The 21,223-nt window shown below is 41.0% G+C and overlaps 1 protein-coding gene across 1 annotated transcript in view; it reads left to right on the plus strand.

The window, feature by feature from the left end:
- The window catches only part of LOC117374144 (protein-glutamine gamma-glutamyltransferase 2-like), a 38,570-nt gene extending 17,564 nt beyond the window's left edge, over positions 1–21,006 (plus strand). Inside the window, exons 6-15 of the mRNA XM_033970326.2 lie at positions 667–835; positions 4,790–4,919; positions 9,403–9,506; positions 10,455–10,543; positions 13,214–13,367; positions 14,185–14,273; positions 14,681–14,864; positions 16,132–16,292; positions 17,756–17,892; positions 18,587–21,006. Of these exons, the coding sequence (XP_033826217.2) occupies positions 667–835; positions 4,790–4,919; positions 9,403–9,506; positions 10,455–10,543; positions 13,214–13,367; positions 14,185–14,273; positions 14,681–14,864; positions 16,132–16,292; positions 17,756–17,892; positions 18,587–18,755 (1,386 nt within the window). The 3' untranslated portion in view covers positions 18,756–21,006. The remainder of the gene's footprint in view (positions 1–666; positions 836–4,789; positions 4,920–9,402; positions 9,507–10,454; positions 10,544–13,213; positions 13,368–14,184; positions 14,274–14,680; positions 14,865–16,131; positions 16,293–17,755; positions 17,893–18,586) is intronic.
- The last annotated feature ends 217 nt before the right edge of the window (positions 21,007–21,223 follow it).

The following is a 21,223-nucleotide window of genomic DNA, read 5'->3' on the forward strand; positions in this document are numbered from 1 at the left end:
AGTGATGTAGTAGTTGTTGTAGGTAGTAGCAGATGGTGTTATAGGTGGAAGTCTAGCAGCAGCAGCAGTAGTAGTAGTAGTACTAGTAGTAGTACAGTTTAAAGAGAGATAAAGACTATTTGTAAGTTTACAGATAGTCTATTCACCAATCTGCTCACAGGCCAACCCAAGGAAGGGGGGGGCCTGAATAACATAACTCTGACCTGAATAATATAACTCTTTTTACATTTTATTTGCTGTACTTTCTCCCCTTAAAACAGAATCTATAAGAATTCAGACCAAATCCACATGAAGGTGTCATTCGTGCAGTTACACATTTGTCAGGCTAGTACAGGCTACAAGATCAGGACTAAATAAGACTATTATCAACATTTTGACATAGTTGAACAAAAACCTTCGCTACTTTACTTTGCTCTGCTAATACCTGTTCTGTGTCTAGTCATATATTGTAAATAGCAATACAAATGTAAATATACATGAAGAGCAGTGATGAATTAGTTCCACTTTAATTTTGATCTAAACTTTTCTTAGATTAAATAATACTTGCAGTAACAATGACTGACAGCCACATTTCTCTGTTTTACCGTAAGCAAGAGTAAATGCCTTATAGTTAAAACAAAAAATGCACACTGCCCCGACCCTAACCCTATGTCGTTATGTCCACAGATCAACAGCCAGGACGACCGCGGGGTGCTGGTGGGTAACTGGGGGAAGATCACAGACGGGGTGCACCCAGGGGAGTGGGTGGGCTCCGGGGACATCCTGAGGAAGTGGGACCAGTCTGGACCAGTGCGCTATGGGCAGTGCTGGGTGTTTGCTGCAGTGGCGTGTACAGGTAAGACTAGTGTTTCAAATTCAGTTTTAATACTACGGAATAGACTTGATCCTCAATACGGATTCTGATACCACGATGACAATAAAAACACTCTTTCCTTAGTCAATAAAATGTGATTTTTAGTGCTTTCGTTTATATCACCATATGATCTTATATCTGTGTAATCCCTCAGTGGTACAGGTAGGTTCATAGTGGTCCATGGGTGTATACTAGTCTATGTGTCTTGTACTTGTTCTGATACAGCTCAACATCATTCTAAAGCTATTCAGTAAAGATTAATTTCTGTCCTATAAATGTGACCTTTTAATATCAATAATCGTTCACATGAGAATTTAGTTTTCATACTAGTTTTAGTATTGATTAGTACCTTTTTTTCTATATTTTTGACACCCTTCAGTAAGACTCATACCAGTGAATGAGGAAGGAGAGATGGGTTTCATTGTGTTTATTGCATGTATAAATCAGATCAGAAGAATCAGAATCAGAATCACTTTTATTGATCCCCGAAGGGAAATTCTCTTAGTTAACAGATGCCACAACCACAGGATAGAATTAAGAATAAAAATAAAAGTCATTTAAATAAGAATAAAATTTGTGCAATAAGAATAAAGTGTCATACAATAAGAATAAAGTGTCAGTGTTAAACAAAATAATAAATAGATCATCTCACAAATCACACACTATTTACATCTATGTACAAAATGGAATATTGGAGTATTGAAGTGTTTGGTTACAGAACGGAGTTTAACAGTTTGATGGCGACAGGCAGGAAAGATTTCCTGTGTCTCTCAGTGGAGCAGCGTGGCAGTAACAGTCTGTGGCTGAACGAGCTCTTCAGATTGGCCAGCACCTCGTGGAGGGGGTGGAGGGGAGAGTCCAGAATAGACCTGACTTTGGTCAACATCCTCCTGTCCGACACAACAGTCAGAGAGTCCAGCTCCTCCCCCACAACATGACCAGCCTTCCTGATGATCTTATTGAGTCTATTCGTGTCCCTCACGCGCAGACTGCTGCCCCAGCAGACCACAGCGTACATGATGGCACTGGCCACCATAGACTCATAGAACATCCTGAGCATCGTCCTGCAGATGTCAAAGGACCTCAGCCTCCTCAGGAAATAGAGGCGGCTCTGGCCCTTCTTATAGACTGCGTCCACGTTTCTGCTCCAGTCCAGTTTATTGTCCAAGTACACTCCCAAGTACTTGTACTCCTCCACCACGTCCACACTGACCCCATGGATGGAGATGGGAGTCACAGCCGCTTTGGTCCTCCTCAGGTCCACCACCAGTTCTTTTGTCTTGGTCACGTTGAGTTGAAGGTGGTTCTTCTCACTCCACGTGACAAAGTTGTCCACAACAGTCCTATACTCCCTCTCGTCACCACCGCTGATGCATCCCACCACTGCAGAGTCATCAGAAAACTTCTGAAGGTGGCAAGTCTCACTGCAGTAGCTGAAGTCCGTGGTGTAGAGAGTGAAGAGGAAGGGAGAGAGGACTGTCCCTTGTGGAGCCCCGGTGTTGCTGACCACTCTGTCTGACACACAGCCCTGTAAGCGTACATACTGTGGTCTTCCAGTGAGATAGTCCACAATCCAGGACACCAGGGAGTCCTCCACCTGCATCACCGCCAGCTTCTCAGCCAGCAGAGCCGGCCTGATGGTGTCAAAGGCACTGGAGAAGTCAAAAAACATGACCCTCACAGTGGCAGCCGGTGTGTCCAGGTGGGGGTAGACTCTGTGGAGTAGGGTCAAGATGGCGTCATCTACTCCAAGATGGGGCTGGTAGGCGAACTGGAGGGGGTCCTGCAGATATTGGACCCTGGGCCGCAGCTGCTCCAAGACGAGTCGTTCCAGAGTCTTCATGATGTGGGAGGTCAGTGCCACAGGCCTATAGTCCTTGGGGTCGCTGGGGTGCGGCGTCTTCGGGACAGGGACGAGGCACGATGTCTTCCACAGCAGGGGGACTCTCTGAAGACTCAGGCTCAGGTTGAAGATCAGGTGCAGGACACCACTTAGCTGAGGGGCACAGTTCTTTAAGACCCTGGGACTCACTCCATCAGGTCCTGGAGCTTTGCCAGCCCTGAGTCTCAGCAGCTGTCTCTTCACCTGCTCTTCAGTGACAGTCAGTGTGGAGGTGTCAGGAGGGGGAGGGGTGGAGCTGTCGGAGGTGTGAGCAGAGTCTTCCCCTGGAGATGGGCGGGGGAGGGGGGTGGGGGAGGCTACTGGCTGGAGATGGTAGTTGCCTGCCAGTTCAAAGCGATTAAAGAAGATGTTGAACTCATTAGCTAAGTTCACATCCCCCTCAACGCCTCTCCCTCTGGTCGGCTTGTGTCCTGTGATGGCTCTCATGCCGCTCCAGACTTCCCTGATGTTATTCTGTCGGAGTCTCCCCTCCAGCTTCCTCCCATGTCTCAGTTTGGCCTTCCTCAGCTTCACCTTCAGTTCCTTCTGAGCAGACCGGGCCTCCTCCTTGTTGCCAGCTCTGTAGGCCCTCCTCTTCCTGATTAGTATGGTTTTAATGTCCTTGGTTATCCACGGCTTGTTGTTTGGATAACATTTCACAGTTCTAGCTGGGACTATTGAGTCCTCACAGAAGTTGATGTAACTGGTGATGCAGTCGTTCAGCCCGTCCAGGTCTTCTCCATGTGGCTCTGTTAGTACAGCCCAGTCAGTCTCCTCAAAACAGCACTGTAGCATCTCCATGCCCTCACCCGTCCATCTCCTCACAGTCCTTGTTGTTGGGGGGAGGCGCTTCACCAGGGGGAGGTAAGCTGCTTTGAGGTGAACCAGAATGTGATCAGACCCACCCAATGGGGGCAGTGGTGTGGCCAGGTATGCATTCCTGACATTAGCATAACAAAGGTCTAATGTCCTTTCCTCCCTGGTGGGACAGTTCACAAACTGGTGAAAATGGGAGAGAGTCTTGTCCAAACTAACATGGTTGAAGTCCCCAGAAATCACAATGAGAGCAGTAGGGTGAACCGTCTGTATCCGGGCCACAACTGCGTGAATGGCGTCACAGGCGCTGCGAGGGTTGGCTGAGGGGGGTGTGTAGACTCCAACAAAAACAACATGAGAGAACTCTCTCGGCAAATAATAGGGACGTAATCCAACAGTGCATAGTTCCACATCAGGGCTGCAGATCCGTTCCTTTACGGTGATGTGATTAGGACTGCACCAGTGGTGGTTGACGAGTAGAGCGATGGTGATGTAAACTGTGGCACTTTGACCCTGAAGGAAGAAACATCAGCAAAGAGAAAACTGGGGCCATCGACTAAACAAAAACAGTTAATTGTGAACAGTTTGCAGTGGTCCAAAGTTATTCCTCACTGACCTTATGCATTCAGAGCATCCGAATTATTCACCATAATGAGTTTACAAGCACTTTTCACAACTTTCAGAGGCCAAAGTTACCAATAACTAGCATTCTAATGTGCACTTCCTGATTCTCTGACAATTAAATACTTCATAATTAGTTGCAGATAGTACACAGTGGATACTGTGTACTATTGTGACCTCACAAGCTGTTTATACAATATATCTGTATTGGGGCAAGACACATATTGCTCAAACACATGGAAAAATCTGTTTGTGGTGAATATAGGAGGACTTTTATAGTATGTGAACCAAGAACTAAGGACAGTGCGCTGTTAGCATGCTACTCCACTCTGGCCTCTGAAAGTTATGAAAAGCGCAAATTAAGTCGTCATGGCGAATTGTATTGCATAAGGTAAGTGAGGAACAATTGTGGACGACTGCAATGAACTATATAAAATGTTTACAGTGGATCCTAAATCTGTGCCATTTAACACAAAAAAAGTTACATTTCTTCCTCTAAGATCTGAAATCTCAACTTTGACTTTTGTAAGCATTGGATCTTAATAAAAATATGACTAACTGCCCTGATCAATATTCCTCTTAATTTCCTTGGTTAACCCTCTCCTCTGTCCTTCCAGTGTCCAGAGCTCTGGGGATACCTTGTAGAGTGGTCACCAACTTTGGCTCTGCCCACGACACGGATGCCAACCTCCTGATTGAGAAGCTGTACAGCGAGGACCTGGAGAACCTGTCTGATGACTCCATCTGGTCAGTGTGTAGTTTTTACAAATTTGAAATATATAGTTTAAAGAGCCAGGTTAGACTACCGGTACTCATTTCACTAAAACATAGTGAAGTATTGTTATATTTAAGATTTTATTTTAAAACTTGTTTAGTTTAGGGCAGCAGATATGACATACATAAAGGTAATTCTATAACTATTATCTAGCAGCCACAATGCTAACAAGGGCTGAAGCTCATCTAAATTGCATAATAGTTAGGATTAGAATAATCCTAACGATTAGAATCTCAGTAATACTACTCCATTCATTCCAATTAGACCATTTATCACATTGTCATGCCTGCACAGTTGAAAATAGAGGTATGTCTTCATTGGCTTTTTTGTTCAGTATGATGAGAGGAATATGTGTACCAAATTTGAATGGTCTATGACAAAGTAAAAAAAAAATTCATCCTAGTTAACCAAAACCCATGTTTTTCAATGAGAAATGTCAGATGTTACCATGGCAACACCTTTGAAAATAGAGGTAGATTCTCATTGGCTTTTTTGTTCAGTATGTCAATAGGGATGTCCATGCCAAATTTCAAATGTTTGTGACAAAGTAACTTTTTGCATACCATTAAAAGGTTCAAGGGGGCGCTGTGGAGCAATATAATGTCTGACCTGTGTAAATTGTATATCTATGCATTCAGATCAACATTTTGAAAAAAAAAGTATATTCATGCCGAGAAATAGGACACTAAGGCCGTGTCCCAATTCGCCAAATGCACCTTTTGAAGGGTCCCTTCGAAGTACTCTTCAAAGTGTAGTTTGAAGGTTCCGGTCGAGAATCTGCCCTCCACAGTGTAGCCGCCATCTTGCTGAAGTGGGACAGGCCTACACCACGGACCGCACTTCCACCGCTGTCTTTGAGCGTACGATATGTACATTACGTACGTTATTTTTAATGATTTATTATTTAATAGAAGAAAAGTCAAGATGTCGTCGTCACAGCCGTTTCTTTCTGTTTAGATTGAATATCAATAGGCAAATATAACGTTTGAGGTGATTTTTTTTACTCAATTGTAGCCACTTCATAACTTAAACAAAATATACCTTGTGAAAACGTAATAACAGAGACAGAGGTAACAATATAATTTTTACATTCATAGTCTATAAACCAGAGAACACTGATTAGTGGTACATATAGTGGGATATTGCAGTTTAATATTTTGGCCAGTGGCTACACCACTTTAATAACAGTAGAGGGCACTGTTTCCCTTCTATGCCATGCCAGTTCTTTCCATATGATCATTATAAGGTATTTTCTAGCAGTGCAGCGCTACATCAAGCTAGTGTCTTGATTTACTAACACGAAGGTAAATGACACGTGCCCACGGGGGGCGCAGACGTATGGAATGTACCGGAACACATGAAGATTTTGTGCACATCTCAGGACTCTCTTCTGTCCTTTCCTCAGAGTCCGTTGCTTCATTGTTCACATTACCTGTGTGGAACTCATTAAACCCTTCTGACTTTACGTTGCAGTCTCCTGGTCTTTGACGCTTACAATAGAAACGAGCATTCTTACATTATTCTTATTGCAATAATAATTTCTCATGATAATAATGTCTCTTATTGTCTAGCAATAACTGCACATTCCTTTATTCCATGTAGCTCCCCTCCTTTTTAATCATCAAACACACGGCCTGTACTTATCTTTATTCAGATTTAAAAGTTTCATGTCACACTGTTGTAGATGAGGCATACCAGTACGAACATTTGAACATGTATTGCGCAGTGGACTCCATTTTCTTCTCTTTTTTGTGCAGCCGCGGTGCATGATGGGATATAGAAGTGCGCGAAGTGTGCACGGATGCACGCTTCGGTTACGTCCGATCTCCATGGAAACGGTGCAAAGGGAAGGGCAGGTTTTCGGCCGCATTCAGTAGGGTGGGTTGAAATGGGACAGCCCTTGTCGCACTGGAAATTACGTAACTGCCCTTCGAATCGCCCTTCCAATGGTGATTCTAAGGCCAGGTGGGGGAATTGGGACACGGCCTGTATGTGTGAGTTACACGCAATTAAAAACTTTAAAAAATGGCTTTTTTATTTGCAGGCTGGCCACACCCATATTTTAAAACTTAGAAAATTCCAAAAGAGTTCCCTATAGTCCCACATGGGTATAGTTCATTTTGACCAATTTGCAAGTTTCTTGAATGAAAATGCAAGGCGCAAAAAATTCAAATGTGAGAGGTAAAATTTTGAAAAAATGGGGTACCGCCCACAATGGCCGACTTCCTGTAGGGTTTAGGGTGGGGTCATAATATAATTTTTGACTTGTCTTGACATGTTCTATACCAAATTTCATTTGTCTACGATGAAAAAGGTCTCTCATTGCCGTAATATATTTTGATTTTTGAGGTGGCACTATTGAGTCATTTTTAAACATAAATTTTTTTGCACATGAAAATACAACATTTTTTGCCAATCTTGAATTTTAGGCCATAGTTGGATTAGTGTAGAGCACCTGTTTAGTCAACAACAAAGTCCAGTACTCTGAACCCCATTCATTTCAATGACACATTTATTATGTTACCACGGTAACATAGTTGCAGATAGAGGTATGTTCTCATTGGCTTTTTTGTTCACTTTGCCAAGCCAAATGTCCATGCCAAATTTCAAATGTTTATGTCAAAGTCATTTTTTTGGTCCAATTCAAAATTTCAAGGGGGCGCTGTGGAACAAAAAAAAATTCTGACATATGCTAATTGTACATCATTTCGTGCAGAACAAGATTTTAAACTAAATGTATATTAATGCCGGGAAATAGGACGCTGCACGTGTGAGTTATGGGCACTTTAACACTTCAAAATATAGTTTTTTTCTTTGAAGGTTGGCCACACCCACATTTTATGATGTAGAAAAATCCAAGACAGTTCCTTATAATCCCACATGGGTCTAGATCATTTTGACCAATTTGCAAGTTTCTTGAATGAAATTCCAAATGTGAGAGCAAAATTTTGAAAAAATGGGGTTCCACCCACAATGGCTGACTTCCTGTAGGGTTTAAGGTGGGGTCATAATATAATTTTTTACTTGTCTTGACATCGTTTTTAATGTTTTTATTGTTGTCTATGATAAAAAAAAAAAAAGGTCTCTCATTGACGTAATGTATTTCAAATTTTGAGGTGGCGCTATTGAATAATTTTGAAACATTAATTTTTTTGAACATCAAAATAATAAATTTTTCGCCAACCTTGAATGTTGGGTCCAATAAAATTGAGTTTTCGTTAATGTTCAGGGGGTCAAAAGTGGCTTCAAAGCATAATAATAATAATAATGGAAGTTTTTTTTCCACCCATTATTTTTCTCCCAAACCATAACAGCTACAGTCATGTGACTTTCTCACATTGTGCCTCATCACAAATAAGGCCCCTGTGAATTTTTTCAAAAGACCACAAAAAATCAATTGTCTTCTATGAATTTTTGAAAATGAAAATTGAAGAGGGCGCTAAAGAGCCATTTTGTAAGAGAGTGCCTTGATTTGCATATCATTGTGTTCAGCTCACAAATGTGCATAAACACTGTATTAGCGTTTTCCCCCCAAAAAAATGTGTGAAAGAGAAATTTTCTTTTAATTGTTCAAAAATTTGTGATTTTGTTGAAAATTCACCCTGACCACACCCAAAGTCATAATCAAAATGTAATTGATAATCTTTAATCACACATGGGTTTAGTGGGATTTGACCAAATTTGAAGTGTTTGTGATTAGAACTGTGTGAGAAAATGTCCTGAATGCGAGGGTGTGCACTTTTGTCATTCCCGGGTTTGATCCAATATGGCCTTCCTGTACATTTTAGAGGGGGGGCATAATATCATTTTTGTCATGTCCCGACATGTTCTATTTTTTGATGACTGTTTCGGATTTTTACGTTGACTTTTTTCCGAGTCGGGCTCCCCTTGGCCCTATGAAAATCAAAGTTTGGGGTGGCGCTACCGAGTCATCTGTCGTTATTTTTTCTCGGGATCTTTTGTGACAATTAGAGCTCATTGAGTTCTAATTTTTGACACCACTCACTGCCATGTCGGGGCGTGTTTACTACTTGATTTTTGCCATTTTCCATGCTCCGGACGCGGTTTTAATGAGTCCCTCGCCGGGACGTTGTCCCAGGCTCGAGCCTAATAACAATGCCTTTGTTTAGTTAAAGTTTAGTTTGAAGGTTTAAACTGCGAAAAAATGTCTTCCTTGTGCATGAATTCTCTCTGCATTTCTATGTAATTTTCTATGTTGATGACACATGTTTTAGAACTCACTGCTACTTCCTGTATTTTTTTACTTTTCTTTTCAATTTCTTCCCATAAACCGCCACTTAACTGATGTAAAACTATGAGAAATGCTTAACAGAAGTACTATTCCACCAAACCAAGCCATAATTAGAAAAACATGAGAACCAGTCATATGTACTTTAAAAGTTTAGCTTTCTTTAGAATACTCCATGACTTCCATCTCTCTGATTTGTTTTGTAGGAACTTTCATGTTTGGGTGGACAGCTGGATGAGCAGACCTGACCTGGGACATGAGTACAACGGGTGGCAGGCCAGTGACCCAACCCCACAGGAGACTAGCGAGGGTGGGTAGAAGAATCTTTTATAAATATTGCTATTATTAGTTTATACTTGGGCATCGTACGATCCATTCTACGTAGTTGAAAGTACAGTCTCTTTTTTTGTTGTAATATAGTGAGTTCTTGGGGCTGGCCACTAATAGAAATGATTGGGTTCAACATTTGTCAATTTAAAAAAAGGGAATTGGACATTTGGCTGCCCATCATTTAGAAAGTAACTTGGTAATGACGGTTAAATCCTCAGGCTAAACCACCTCAGGCTAAACCACCAGTCTTCAGTCACATGTCCTGTCTCTATCCGCTGCATGTCTTGCGCTTCATTGGAGGAGCGACAGGCTTCAGCTGATCACTGTCATGTGACCACTGTCCCACAGGGCAGGCTTACAGCGGGGTATTATGCACAATCCATTTTTTTTTAGCTTTCTGCCCTGTTCCCTCATCAAGGTTAGCTGTAAGATTCTGTTCAATGCTCCACCCACAAGTCTACATCATCCACGCTCCCACACGACAATTCTCCATAAATATACAAAAACATGATACAAAACTGTACACAGCAACTTGACAAACATGATGTGTTGTGAAGTAATTTCATGGTACTCTGAAGGGGGAGTGAGTTAACATGGGGAGCAAAGGGAGAGAATTCAGAAGGTCAAAAGTGAAAGTGAAACTAGAACATGTTAATACGGTGTTTAGTGAAGATAGTATTTTACAAAATAGTAAATATAACATGATGATGTAAATATGTAAACAGTTAATACCTGATAGAAATGTAATACTCCCTCTTTAACTATTGTTTTTACCCAATTTAAATGCTAATCTGACAGTGATAGAGATATTTAGCGCTGTCACCTGTGTCGTTGAGCTAATTTCCGGTGTTGTCAGGATGAACGCTTGTCAAGGAAGTATAATCATTTGTCACAGTTCTTGTTCTCACATGAGTTTCTTCTGTGTCAGGGATCTTCTGCTGCGGCCCTGCCTCTGTGAAGGCCATCAAACAAGGAGAGCTCACCATGAAATATGACGCACCCTTTATATTCGCCGAGGTGAACTTTTTACTATTTGTCCTTTAGGGTTTGTCTCCAAACGAGCTTGGATAACATTAAATACAAAAAAATATAATACAAAATTAAATACAATTGATAGCAGTACTTTGTTTATGTTGACACCCAATATCAACCAATACCATGTTGAGGCTGAAAGGACAATATTTTTTTCCTTAAAAAGGGCGTATGGAGAATTTGTTACCAAATATAGCTTTGACTGATGACTGATATTAATTGTAATGCTAATTTATTCTTAATTAAAACCTTTGGCCATGGCCAAAATGTTGTAAGTGGAGGAGAGCTACATAGATAGAACAGTAAGAGCACAAGGACATACCCCACCTTTAAAACACCATTACTTTCTACAAAACAGACACTAATGATTGTTTGTAAAAAAAAATATTTTTTAAGTAGCTATAGAACTGTATTGCATGAATGAAAGTTCACACTTTATGAGATGCTTTGGGCCAAGAACAGATCTTATAGAGCTCAACTGAACAATCTAGGACATATTCCAAAACTGCTTTCTGAGTTTAGACCGGGTGTAGAGCTGGTTTAGAGCTGGTTTAGACCGGGTTTAGACTGGGTTTAGACTGGGTTTAGACCGGGTTTAGAGCTGGTTTAGACTGGGTTTAGACCGGGCTTAGACCTGGTTTAGACCGGGTTTAGACTGGGTTTAGACCGGGTTTAGAGCTGGTTTAGACTGGGTTTAGACTGGGTTTAGACTGGGTTTGGAGCTGGTTTAGACCGGGTTTAGACTGGGTTTAGACCGGGTTTAGACCGGGTTTAGAGATGGTTTAGACCGGGTTTAGACTGGGTTTAGACTGGGTTTAGACTGGGTTTAGACTGGGTTTAGATCGGGTTTAGACTGGGTTTAGACCAGGTTTAGACTGGGTTTAGACTGGGTTTAGAGCTGGTTCAGACCTGGTTCAGACCGGGTCTAGATCGGGTTAAACCGGGTTTAGAGCTGGTTTTGACCAGATTTAGACCAGGTCTAGACCGCGTTTAGACCGGGTTTAGAGCTGGTTTAGAGCTGCTTTAGACTGGGTTTAGACCGGGTTTAGAGCTGGTTTAGACTGGGTTTAGACTGGGTTTAGACTGGGTTTAGACCGGGTTTAGACTGAGTTTAGGCTGGGTTTAGACTGGGTTTAGACCAGGTTTAGAGCTGGTTTAGACCAGGTCCAGACCGGGTTAAACTGGGTTTAGACTGGGTTTAGACAGGGTTTAGAGCTGGTTTAGACTGGGTTTAGACTGGGTTTAGACCGGGTTTAGACCGGGTTTAGACTGGGTTTAGACCGGGTTTAGACCGGGTTTAGACTGGGTTTAGAGCTGGTTTAGAGCTGGTTTAGACTGGGTTTAGACTGGGTTTAGGCTGGGTTTAGAGCTGGTTTAGACCGGGTTTAGGCTGGGTTTAGACCGGGTTTAGACCGGGTTTAGACCGGGTTTAGAGCTGGTTTAGACTGGGTTTAGACTGGATTTAGACTGGGTTTAGACTGGGTTTAGACCGGGGTTAGAGCTGGTTTAGACCGGGTTTAGACTGGGTTTAGACCGGGTTTAGAGCTGGTTTAGACTGGGTTTAGAGCTGGATTAGAGCTGGTTCAGACCTGGTTTAGACCGGGTTAAACCGGGTTTAGACTAGGTTTAGACCGGGTTTAGACCTGGGTTTGAGCTGGTTTAGACTGGGTTTAGACTGGGTTTAGACCAGTTTAGAGCTGGTTTAGACTGGGTTTAGACTGAGTTTAGACCGGGTTTAGACTGGGTTTAGAGCTGGTTTAGACTGGGTTTAGACCGGGTTTAGACTGGGTTTAGACTGGGTTTGGAGCTGATTTAGACTGGGTTTAGACTGGGTTTAGGCCTGAGTAAGCATGTATTTAGACTGTGGGTCATTTTATATGCCTGTGTTAAAAGTGGACTGTGTAATTTTTCTGGTGGGAAGATCTGCCAACTACTTGTTTCCAAGAAAATGTTCTTGATTGATTCATTTATATTTCAAGTTTGTGCCAAGAGTTACTTGCTACATATATTGTAAACAACAGAAAAGCACATGGAATGGGAAGAAGAAAAAACCCTTTTCCATCAAAAGACTTATATATATAATTACATATAGCAAAATAAATTACACGCTCAGATCAATAAAGACTATTTAATTATTTAACTATTATTAACTATTGACTATTAAGTTAATTACTCCATTTACCAGTGTTACTAATGTGTTATTGATATCACAAATTTAACCAGTTTACTTTCTTTTTCTTTTCTTTTCTTTTTATATTTTTGTACTGTATTCTATTTTGTTTTATCATTATTAATTTATTTTTCTATTTCACTTTTTCAAAAGCTCTTTATCTTTTTTTTGAAGCTGTGAATGTTTTGGGCACTGTTTGACACATTGCTTATTGGCATGTCACAGTGTTGCATTAAACTCAGCTCTTGGAATAAATCCCTTGGAACACATGCGGTCTTTGACCTGCAATTTGGTCTGGAGGTGCAATCTGCTGTTCTCCTTGGGGATAGAAACATGAAATGCCATACTGTTGAACATTCAAGCGAACGCAATAACATCTCCAAATAGTGTAGCTTTAAGAGAGCTTGAATGTAATTAACGTTGGCCCCTAAAATGTCAAATGTTTTGTGAAATGTTCAACGTTTCATCTACTCCTGTGTCTCCAGGTGAACGCAGACGTGGTGGAGATGATCAGGCTGCCCAACGGAAAAGTGAAGGAGATCAGCAGCTCCACCAGATCTGTGGGTCAGTGTATTAGCACCAAGTGTGTGGGCTCCAATCAGAGGAACGACATCACGCACAAGTACAAGTATGCAGAAGGTACAACACCTTCAAGTACAAGTATGCAGAAGATACTGCAATTGTCTTATATAGTGCTTTTCCAGATTCCCAAAGTTACTTTACAGTTTTGTGCATTATTCATTCCATACTCGGTGGCAGTAGCGTGCGATCAGGGCAATCTAGACAAGCAGCTCTTGTCCAATAAAATCTAAAATTTTCACGTGTCTAAAATACAATTAAATGAAATATATCTAAGGTCACAGAGCGTCACGTTTCATCAAAACATGTCAGGTCCAGTCAGCTGTCAGTCAGCTGTCAATGCATGCGTTCCCATCATACATTTGGGCTGTGTAGTTCATGAAGGCGGCTGAAGGCTGCATCTTGCAAGGCGCCTGCAGCCACCTTGATCTCATGATATTACTGGTGCCGACGTGGCGGTGTTGTAGGGGCATCCTCCATCTTAAACTCACCTCTTAACTTGTGTTGTTCTGTGCTACGGAGGCCATGGCACACCACACCCTGCACATCTACTTTTACAACCTTGCACGTACATACTGAGGACAGCAAGCTCAAACAGCTCTGAATAAAGTCATATTATAGATCCATGGGAATCGGACATGAGGAGATTTGCAGTAAGTGTACATGTGCAGCAGGAGACGACAACAGCTGGGCCAACTTGTATAAAAATAACTTGCTTTTAGCTTGTTAGTTAGTAATACAGTCATTTAATGAAATCATGAGCTAGTTTCAAGGCTAGTTTGTGTGGTGGTACGATGCCATTGTAGTCACAGTTGCCCTGAGACAGTCAATGACAGATGTGGGGCTGCCAATCTTTGCATTTTTGTCCCATGCACAGGATCTGAGGAGGAGAGACGTGTCTTTGAGAAAGCTCAGCATCGAAACAAGCTGCAGAAGAAAGGCCTGGAGCCAGGACTGCACCTCAAGGTAAACAACTATTATATATATAATATCTGATATATGATATATTATATATCATATATGATATATGACATATCATATATTATATATCATGGGTGACTTTTTGTGTTTTTGGTTTCCTCTGGGTGCTCTTTATCCAACATGTACAACAGGCCCCTCCCCTCTGGACCCAGGACTCCCCTGAAAATGAGACTATATATATATATATATATATATATATATATCATTTTCAGGGGAGTCCTATATTTGAAAGAAATATGAATATTTCATTCAAACAATCAATAATACATTCACAAAAGGAAATGTTGACCCCAATTAAATGTTACCTTAAAAATCTAAATAAATCTTAAAATAAAGATTGTTATTCCTGTGGATGTCGTGGTTTAGCAGTGTTGTTTTGTCCTCTTCTGCAGATTAAGCTGGTGGAGGGGATGGTGGTGGGCTCAGACTTTGAGATCTTTGCTCTGCTCACTAACAACTGCATGGACTTGAGGAGCTGCAGCCTCATGTTGTTCGCTCAGAGTGTGTCCTACAACGGCAAACAGGGGGGCAGCTGTGGCTTCAGCTCTCAGAACCTGGACATCAAACCCGGAGAAGGTCAGACCAGCTCTACATGACAAAATTTTAATATACAGGTTTATAGCAATAAGGATATATCAGACATAAATAAAGGCTAAATAGTAAACTGCACCCAGTATACCCAAAGAACAAAGCTGGTGTCCAAAAAGTAAGAATATTGTTGCTTCAAGAGCACTGGTAAAATATATGTAAATCAAATAGGAGTAAAAGTATGACATCAAGAAGTACAATTTCATTGAAAAGTTAATAATAATAATGCCTTACACTTTTAATGCACTTTACAACATGTCCAAGCTCTACACTGTCGTCATTATTCATTCACTCCACACTCGGTGGCGTTAAGATAATATTATACTACCGTGCTATACTATTAGATACTATACAACTACCCTGGGGCAAACTGTGTGAAATGAGCCTGCAAATCTGCACCATCGGCCATCATCAACACTCACGCCCACACAAACACATTAATCCGAGGCAATGTGGACAGTGGACATAATGACAGAACTTGGTCTGAGCAGGAGTCGATCCTCTGGCCTTCAGGTCTGAGCCACTGAGCCACCCTCTGATCTCAATGACTTAAAAGTAAATAAGTCGCTCACACAGCGTGCAGTCTGATGGTGCCAGCGGAGGGGCCATGGAGGGGCTGTGGAGGTGCCGTGGAGGTGCCGTGGAGGTGGTGTGGAGGTGCCGTGGAGGGCCGTGGAGGTGCTGTGGAGGTGCCGTAGAGATGTTGTAGAGGTGGCGTGGAGGTGCCGTGGAGGTGCCGTGGAGGTGTCGTGGAGGTGCCGTGGAGGTGCCGTGGAGGTGCCGTGGAGGTGCCGTGGAGGTGCCGTGGAGGTGCCGTGGAGGTGCCGTGGAGGTGCCGTAGAGATGCTGTAGAGGTGCCGTGGAGGCACCGTGGAGGTGCCATAGAGGTGCCGTGGAGGTGTTGTGGAGGTGCTGTGGAGGTGCTGTGGAGCACTGGATTCTTCCTGTTGGGAGGCTATTTTTGCCAGATGCCTGAGTCCACCGTAGACCTTTCCCTTAATAAATGAACAGTTATGGCATGAACATGTGGTCTCACTCGTGCAGCTTCAAAGGCAGTGAACAAGAGCAGAGCTCTGAGTGTGAGTGATACACCACAACTAAACCACTGGGCCAGGTACAGTCTGAGACACGGCAACACAGATGACTGACTTTATACTGTAGACTCTGGCTTTTTTAAATAGTTTGCCTATAATTTTAAAAAGGGTTATAAATGGGACTTTTTCATAATTTTAAGAGTATATTGTTTCATTTGTAGTTCTGCGAGTGCCACTGAAACTGGAGTACCAGAGCTACGGTCCAGCACTGACCCCAGACAGACTCATCCAGGTGTCGGCCCTCTCTGTGGACAAGCAGAATATGGACTTCTGTAAGGCCCAGAAGAACATCGTGCTGGACGAGCCCGACATAAACATACAGGTAGTACACAGTCTGCAGACCCGTTAAACATTCTAATTCCCAGGATGGGGAGAAAATTTTAGCAGAACATAGCCTAAGAATTTCACAAAATATGAATAATTAAGGGGGCCTGACAAATTTAAGATCCTGGTTTGAATACATTTACCATTACTTTAGTTTTTTTGTATTTTTTTTATATGATTTGTCTATTTAACTAGAGATTATGATAATAATAACTATACATTTTATTTAAAGACACATTTCTGGGCACCATTCGAACAGCAGTTAAACATTAAATGACAAACATGTAGCATCTTTGATGAAGGCAAGATCCATATCCAGATTTTTCAGTTTTACTGGACAAACACTAATAAAAACAATTTCTTACATCTGTCAAAAGTATATATTTGTTCCTCTCAAATTTAATTTTGAGGTGAGAAAATGCTAAATATTCCAGCCTTTGCCATATTTCATTTTGCCTCCATGTCCTCTCCATGGTGGTGTTTTGAACTTTCTGATGATATTGCATGTTGTAAGGTCTTTTAGCATACTTCACAGATGTATTTCACTTTTGGTTCAAACTTCCTCCAAAACATGTGACTGACTCACCTTCAAACCACAACCACAGCGCCCCATGTGGCTACTGTACAGTACACACACATATGTGACCACCGTACAGTACACGCACATACGTGACCACCGTACAGTACGCACATATGCGACCACCGTACAGTACACACATATGCAACCACCGTACAGTACACACATATGTGACCACCGTACAGTACACACATATGTATATGTGACCACCATACAGTACACACATATGCAACCACCATACAGTACACACATATGTGACCACCGTACAGTACACACATATGTGACCACCATACAGTACACACATATGTGACCACCATACAGTACACACATATGTATATGTGACCACCGTACAGTACACATATATGTGACCACCGAAACCACTCATATGCTCTACTCTTACAAACACTCAAACAGGACAAGTATTTATTTCTCTATTTGAATGCCTGCTGATACACCTATGCTCACTTGAATCACTTATATTCTGTCTTCATTTGAAAATACATAATAAATAAATGAATCACAAAAGCATTGGTATTATAGTGCACATTATGATTGTACTTACTTGAGTAGTATATTGTGCAGTGTAACAGTACTCTTACTTGAGTAAAAGCTGTGGTTGCTGTTCCCACTGAGTGAGTCTACAAGTGACAAAAGTTTATAATTTGAACATTTCCTTTTCATGTTGGACATGAAAATACCAGATTTCATGTCAAATTATAAATCAGATGTTATACTTCTGCTGGTTTTGCATTTTGTAATTGCACCATTTGACAAGTGTGAATCAAAAAATGATGCTATTCAACACAATATGAATCAGAAGCACTTTATTATTATCACGTGACATTATTTGGTGTTAGTAAATGGACTTTCCTCTGCATCTTCAGGTTAAGGGAGTGATGCATGTGAACTCTTCAGCCTGTGTGGACCTGACCCTGTCCAACCCTTTACCAGAGCCACTGCACAAGTGCAGCTTCACTGCAGAAGGGGCGGGGCTAACTGGGACTCAGCCAATAACGGTCGAGTAAGTCTCACCTTCTCACGCCTTTAGCCACTGCAGGATTTTTTATCTTATAAGATTTATGGAGGTCACACTACACAGAAGCACACATTCACACTGTGACCACTGTTTGTCTGAGTGAATATCACGATCTAGGGTCTGTGTGGTTAGGTCAGTGTAGTTCTACCGGGTACCGGGCTGAGGCTTTAGCTAGAGTAGCTAGAGGCCGATCAATTCCCATTTTCACCACCACGACATACACCCACTGCTCTCTACTTACTTTGTTCTCCAGTTTTATTTTCTCAGTTTGTGATACGCGCAGGGCAAATGGAAAAAATGAGTTCACTCGCATCATCTGCAGCTGCCCCTCAGAGCTGCCAACTTTATGTGACATTTACAGCCGCGTCAGCTCCATCGTGCACCGCAGTTTTCTACTACTACGACTGCACACTTGTTTTTTTAATTAAGTTGTTTTAGATGAATATTGTGATTTAAAATGTGTAAATTATAACATGATGATCCTCAGGTATCATAGAGTATAGCTATACAGCTGACACAAGCACAAGGTCTTTTTTAAAGCAGCTATACAGTATTATGTGACCCTACCTACATTTTCCCCACAAGCATTAATCTCAGTGCAGTGGACACACAGCTGTAGTTTGATTAAATGATAGTCTTCTCATTGAAATCACTGACAAACATCCCTGTGATGCTTCAGAGTTGGAGAGGTTGGTGCCAAAGAAGAGGCTAAAGCTCGGGTGGAGTTCACTCCGAGTGCAGCTGGCTCCATGGTTCTCGTGGTGAACTTTGACAGTAAGGAACTCAGGAACATCAAGAGCTTCATCAATGTGAATGTGAAGAAGGAGCAGATCACTGCAAACATCTGAGAAACACTTTGTATATACTAGTGCGGACTTAAAGTACACATGGCAGGTTTTCCTCTTCTAATTAAAAAAAAAAAAAATTTATTATGACTTGCTTTGGTGAGATAGTACACAGCAAAAATTGGAGCATTAAATTGACTCTCACTGAATATTTTAACACTGGGTTCACTCTGTTTCAAAGTTAATTTAACATTTTTTGAAATGTTAATTACCCTGTGCCTGTTTAACTTTCAAATGAAGAGTTATAGAAACACTTTGAGAGTAAACAGATATCACTTTGTAGGGTTATCCAGATTTAGCTAAACAACACACAGGTGTTTTATTTTTACTCTTAATTTAGTTCATTTAACATTTTGAGGAGAGTAAATACACACTGTAAAGTGCAGATTAATAAGACACATTGTGAAAAATCCATTCAGCACATTTAAAACTTTGTGTCTGATCCACTTGCAACATTATAGAAGTGCTTCTGAATAAAAAAGGAACCATAGTACTTAATATTAAATGTTAACACATTTTACATTTCTTTAAAAGCTAAATAATTATTGCTTAGCCTTTCTTCAAATATAGATCTTCAAGAGTAGGAAATGCCATCACAATCCCAGGGGCATACTGCTCCAGGAGGCCTTAGGGGGGAAGTACTACTAGAAACATTAAGAATCATGTATAAATTTGAACAAATATATAAACCTTCCCCTGGTGTTCAATCATGTGAGACATCAGTGCATTAACCACTGTCCTTCTTGTAGTATGAGTCTGTTGTTTATCCTTTAGGACTTCATCACCAGCTTTTTCTTTCACAGCTGCCTCTATTAACTGTTAAAAAGAGAAACGTGTTATTTTACCTGGAGGCGACAAAAAGAGCAAATTAGACACAAACAGCTGAACTTGTCTCCAGAGGCTGCCTCTGTTGTGTGTAACTTTTCAGACCAGCATCATTATTTTACCCAGACCTACAAAAATAAAAATAAAAACTGAAAAAAAAATTATGCCAGACTTTTTGTAAAATGATTTTTTTAAATATAATAATGTGAACTGTGTTTCAGTGAAATGAGGAGTTGAACCTGCTATATGCACTTTAAAGGAAACATTTTAAAGGTGCACTTAGGAACTTCTGTTGAGCGGTCTGCCACCTGCTTGTCTCCTTGGAGATGTCATGGCTTTGCCTGGAATGTTGCACAGTACAGCATTATGTTTGTATATCTCTATGGAGATAAGCAGTGGACACCATCAGGCCAAGGTACAGGTACTGTATACACAATTATATATTTGAACATATGGAGCCATTTATAGTTCCACAAGGAGTAACACTGATGATGTACTTTGGAGATTTATTTTGTATTTGTGAGAGGAAATTAACAATCTTACTGTATGCACAGATTGATGAAACAAGTGGTTAGAATAAAATGTGCTTTCTAAATATTAAGCATATTTTTGATGTGTGTCCTAAAGGCACTGCACCTGATGATTGTTTCTTATCTGGGCAAAATGTGTCTTGTATAGATTATTGCATAAGCAGTTCTTCAGGTAAAAAAAAGTCCACTCTGTGCTGTTTGTATGTAAATGTAAAGCACTTTATTGTCTGATAATCAGGAAGTGTGCTGTTAGCATGCTAATTGTTGCTAGCTTTACTGTGGTGTCAAAACTCTGGTCACACTGAGAGTTATGGAAAGTGCTTATAAACTCAATGTGGTGAATAATTAGGATGCTCTGAATGCATAAGGCTTTTTTTTTTTTTTTTTTTTTTGAAATTGTAAAATCAGGTACAGTGCCTTTAATATAAAGTGGTGCCATCTTTTCTTTGGACTGGCCCTCGAGTCGTGAACTTTGTGTAGCTGGATCCTCCTCTGTGCGTAGTTTTACAGGGGAAAGAAAGGGCATTTTTATATGTTAAATGTGATTTCTGCAGTTGTTTTACTTTGATGGTCAGATGCATTCTCTGTGCAGAGTGTTGTTACTTAGCACCATACATGGGACAATAATGACATTTTGTGTTATGATTATCATGCGCAAAATAATTACAGTTAAAATAATATCATTATTATTAAAACTGCTGATATTTTAAAAATGTTGGAAATAATCTCAAATGACTCTACTTGTCGAATCATTTCAATTATCACAATTTACTCAAAACAAAATGTACCACAAAAGATTGTCTTCCTTTTTTTTTGCACTTTATGGTGTTGTTAAATGAATTATCCTGTGGTTCATGGCTCTGTCTTCATCTGCCCTGCACAGGTTTGGCCCAATTTCATTTCCACATTTTATTTGTTGTTTAACTTACTTAACTTATTGGCCCTCGCCACTCACGAAGTGATGGCGAGGGGCATTGTTCTTCCTGGGTTTCTTCTTCTTATTATTATTTTTTTTCTCCCCCTGGGATCGCAATTTTCACCCCCTGAACGTCGACGAAAAGTCTCACATGGGGGTATCAAATCGACCGGCTTGGCAAAAAATTCAAGAAAATATGC

Source organism: Periophthalmus magnuspinnatus, chromosome 7 (genome assembly GCF_009829125.3).
Source record: "Periophthalmus magnuspinnatus isolate fPerMag1 chromosome 7, fPerMag1.2.pri, whole genome shotgun sequence".
Lineage (NCBI taxonomy): Eukaryota > Metazoa > Chordata > Actinopteri > Gobiiformes > Gobiidae > Periophthalmus > Periophthalmus magnuspinnatus.